Source organism: Arvicola amphibius, chromosome 2 (assembly GCF_903992535.2).
Source record: "Arvicola amphibius chromosome 2, mArvAmp1.2, whole genome shotgun sequence".
Classification (NCBI taxonomy): Eukaryota; Metazoa; Chordata; class Mammalia; order Rodentia; family Cricetidae; genus Arvicola; species Arvicola amphibius.
The window spans coordinates 77,352,623-77,356,308 of NC_052048.2; the positions used below are offsets into that span (position 1 = coordinate 77,352,623).

Genomic DNA, 3,686 nt, shown 5'->3' on the forward strand with positions numbered 1-3,686 from the left:
GAAAGAGGGTTAAGAGTCCACTAAAAGGTGGAAAGAGGCATTATATGAGCAAAGGGGAGTCAACATCGTGAGAGAAAAGCCCACCGAGACAGCTGACAGTTGACAAGAACTCTTTGCAGTTAATGGACTCCAGACTGTCTGCTAGGGAGACTCCATGGAACCGACCTAAGCCATCTGCTTGTGGCGATAGATGTGTAGTTTTGTCTGTTTGTGGCCCCTAACAATGTAACCAAGATCTCTTCCTGATGCATGAAATGGATTTTGGTACCTGTTCCCTATGGTGGGATGACTTCCCCAGCCTTGATGCAGCAGGGAGTATTTTGGACCTGCCTTAACTTGGAATACTACGCTTTGTTGACTATCATCAGAGACCTTATCCTTTCTGGGGAGTATACAGAGAGCTGTATAAGGGAGTTGGATAAGGGAGCAAATGAAAAGATAGAGGGGAAAATAAATTAAAAATTTAATAAAAAGAGTTGCTTTGGAGATAGGAGATAATAAAAAAATTAGCATCAATTCTCTTATTTTTCTGGCTTCCCTCTTTTCTTCCTTCCATCATTCTTTTCTTTGATTGCACACTTTCTTACTCAATGTTTTCTAATTTGTTGTGACAATTTTAACACATCATTTTCCTAGATAGTTCTCCTAATATTAATGCAAAAGTTACTTGAATTAAATATTTCTTGGATTTTAACCAAAGTTTCTATTAGAGCTCCTAGTGTAATTCTGTTAAAGAGTTGTAAGCCAATCTTTCAGTGATGTCTCATGTTATTTGTGATATTATATTTGTCTATTGATTGACATCAGCCACTTCCATACATACTGCTCTGGCATTTGTTTTTGTATTTGATGACTGCTTTGCATTGGCCTTTCTAACCCAGCCCATATGCTCAGATATTATAAACCAGACTTTTTCAGTGTGAACTGAGCTGCATCAGACAGGCAGGGGGAGCAAGATGAAGTCACAGACCCAGGTTCTCATGTTATTGCTGCTCTTGGTATCTGGTGAGAAATTTCAAAATATTATAATATTTTAAGAAATATATATATATTTCATATATATATATAAATTTCATATATATATATGAAATTTACAAAGTGTTCTAGGGTGTAATATATTTTATGTAAATAATACTTTGACAATATGCAATTGCAAAAACATTAAATGACAAATTTCATGTATATTAAATTCTATGGTTTTTTTTATTACGCTTGATCAAAGGTTTTCCTGATTTCAGGTGCCTGTGCAGATATTGTGATGACCCAGTCTCCATCTACCCTGCCTGTGTCAGCAGGAGAGAAGGTCACTATCAGTTGCAGGTCCAGTCAGAGTCTTTTACACAGTGCATTACAGAAGAATCTCTTGAACTGGTACCAGCAGAAACCAGGGCAATCTCCTAAACTGCTGATCTACTGGGCATCCACTCGGTACACCGGGGTTCCTGATCGCTTCACAGGCAGTGGGTCTGGAACAGATTTCACTCTCACCATCAGCAGTGTCCAGGCTGAAGATGTGGCAGAGTATTACTGTCAGCAGGGTTATAGTTATCCTATCACAGTGCTTCAGCCTTCAACACAAACCTCCTCTGAGAGTCTCACCAGCTGTCTTCACCACATACTGCCTTGAGCCTACACACTTCCCCTTTTGCCTTATAGCAGGTATGAATGAAACACTGGTGAAAAAGTTTATGAGGCTCCACAAAATATAATGGGTTTAATGTCTTTCATGATTTTTGTTATGGAAATACTTTATATGATACTACAAAGGACAACTCAGAATTATTTTTCTATTCCTTCTGTAACATGCTACCATGAACTGTTTCTTGAATATGAGGGATTTATCTTTACAGTTCTAGAGTTATGGTGTCCAATATAAAATTCTGCGGGTTGACATGATGATGATGGCAAACTGCATTTTGGTTTTGAAGCTCTTGGAAAGGGTGTTTTCTGCTTTTTTATAGATTCTGGAGACTTCTTTTCTGGTACCCACTTCTGTTTTTTTTTCTTTTCTCTCCGTATTTTTTTTAACTTTTTAAAAAATTTTATTTAATTAAATACTTCCATCTGTATGTACGCATGTTCATGTTTCTAAGTGCATATGTGACATGTGTTTCTAGTGGTCAGAGGATATTTGAACTTGATTGTCTCTTTGTCATTTGGGGTTTGAGGATGGTTACCTTGGGGAAATCTTTATTAAGGTGGAATAAAAGTACTGGGAGGTTGAGGAGATGAATGTCTGCAACTGTTTTGGAGTCCATATGGTACAGAATATGTATGTCATCTTTCTCATTGAAGAGGTTGCTCAGAAGGCCATGGAGTTAAATAACCTTGGTTTAGTGGGCAGCTGATCCACATTCAGCTTTCTCAGGATGAATGAATTCAGAAAAGTATGAAATGGGAGAGGGCACAAGAAAGGCTTCTGCAACTTTATGTATCTGGAGCATCTCAAGAGGGCTGTTAGGCAATCTGTGTGGGTGTCATGTAAAAAAAAACATAGACCTATGTCCCCATCATTGGAGTTGCATTACTGATCCTGAGACCAGGGCCTTGTTGGCAGTAGAAGGGATGGATCATGAGGGAGTAACAGAACCTGGTAACAACCAAGATGCTACTCAACTGAAAAATGGATAATAAAAATGTAGTATATTTACACTATGGTGTACTACACAGTAGTAAAAAACAATGGCATCTTAAAATTTGTAGGCAAATGAATGAAACTAGAAAAAAATTGTCCTGAGTAAGGTAACCCAGACACAGAAAGAAAAACACAGTATGTACTTACTCGTAAGTGGATATTAGACATAAAGCAAAGTATAACCAGCCTACAGTTCACAACCCCAGAGAAGAAAGAAAAGAAGAACCCTAAGAGAGATGTACATGGATTCCCCCTAGGAAGAGGAAGTAAACAACGTCTTTTTAGTAAACTGGCAGAATGGGGGAGGGAGATTGTTATGACAATAGGGAGGGGAGAAGGAGAGTGGAAAGGAAAACATTAGGAATCTGTCAGATCGAGTTGGGTAAAAGACAGAGAGGGAGAGCAAGAAAAGAGATACTTTGAAAGAGGGAACCATTGTGGGGTTACTGTGAAACTTGGCAGTCTGCAAACACCCATGAAACCACGAGGATGATCCCAGCTAAGAGTCTAACAATAGGAGAGATAGTACCTAAACTGCAATGCCCATTTAATCAGATTGATGGCTATCTTAGTTGTCATCCATAAAACATCCATCAAGTTACTGACCAAAGCAGATGCAGAGATCCACAAATAAGCACTGGGCCAAACTCCTGGAGTCCAGTTATCATGAGGAGCAATATTATGAGCAATACCATGATGAGGATACGCACAGAAACAGGTGACTTGAGCTTGTGTGAGCTCACTGACCCTGGACTGACAGCTAGGGAACCAGCATAAGACCAAACCAGGCCCTCTGAATGTGGGTGACAGTTGTGTGCCATGGGATGCTCATGAGACTGCTAGGAGACAAATAACTGTTTATCCCTAGTACATGAACTGGCTTTTTGGAGCCCATTCCCTATGGAGGTATAACTTGCTCAGCATAGATACAGCAGTGAGGGCCTTGATTCTGCCTGGTGATGGGACAGATTTTGTTGACTCCCCATGGGAGATCTTACCCTCTCTGAGGAGTGGATGGGGAAGTTGTTGGGAAGAAGTTGGGAGAAGTAGG

The 3,686-nt window shown here is 39.7% G+C and overlaps 1 gene segment (V, D, J or C); it reads left to right on the forward strand.

Annotated features, from left to right (window-relative positions):
- The first annotated feature begins 942 nt into the window (after positions 1–942).
- LOC119807195 lies at positions 943–1,627 on the forward strand. The segment is given in 2 exon segments: positions 943–1,005; positions 1,239–1,627. Coding segments are annotated over 2 exon segments (438 nt in total).
- The last annotated feature ends 2,059 nt before the right edge of the window (positions 1,628–3,686 follow it).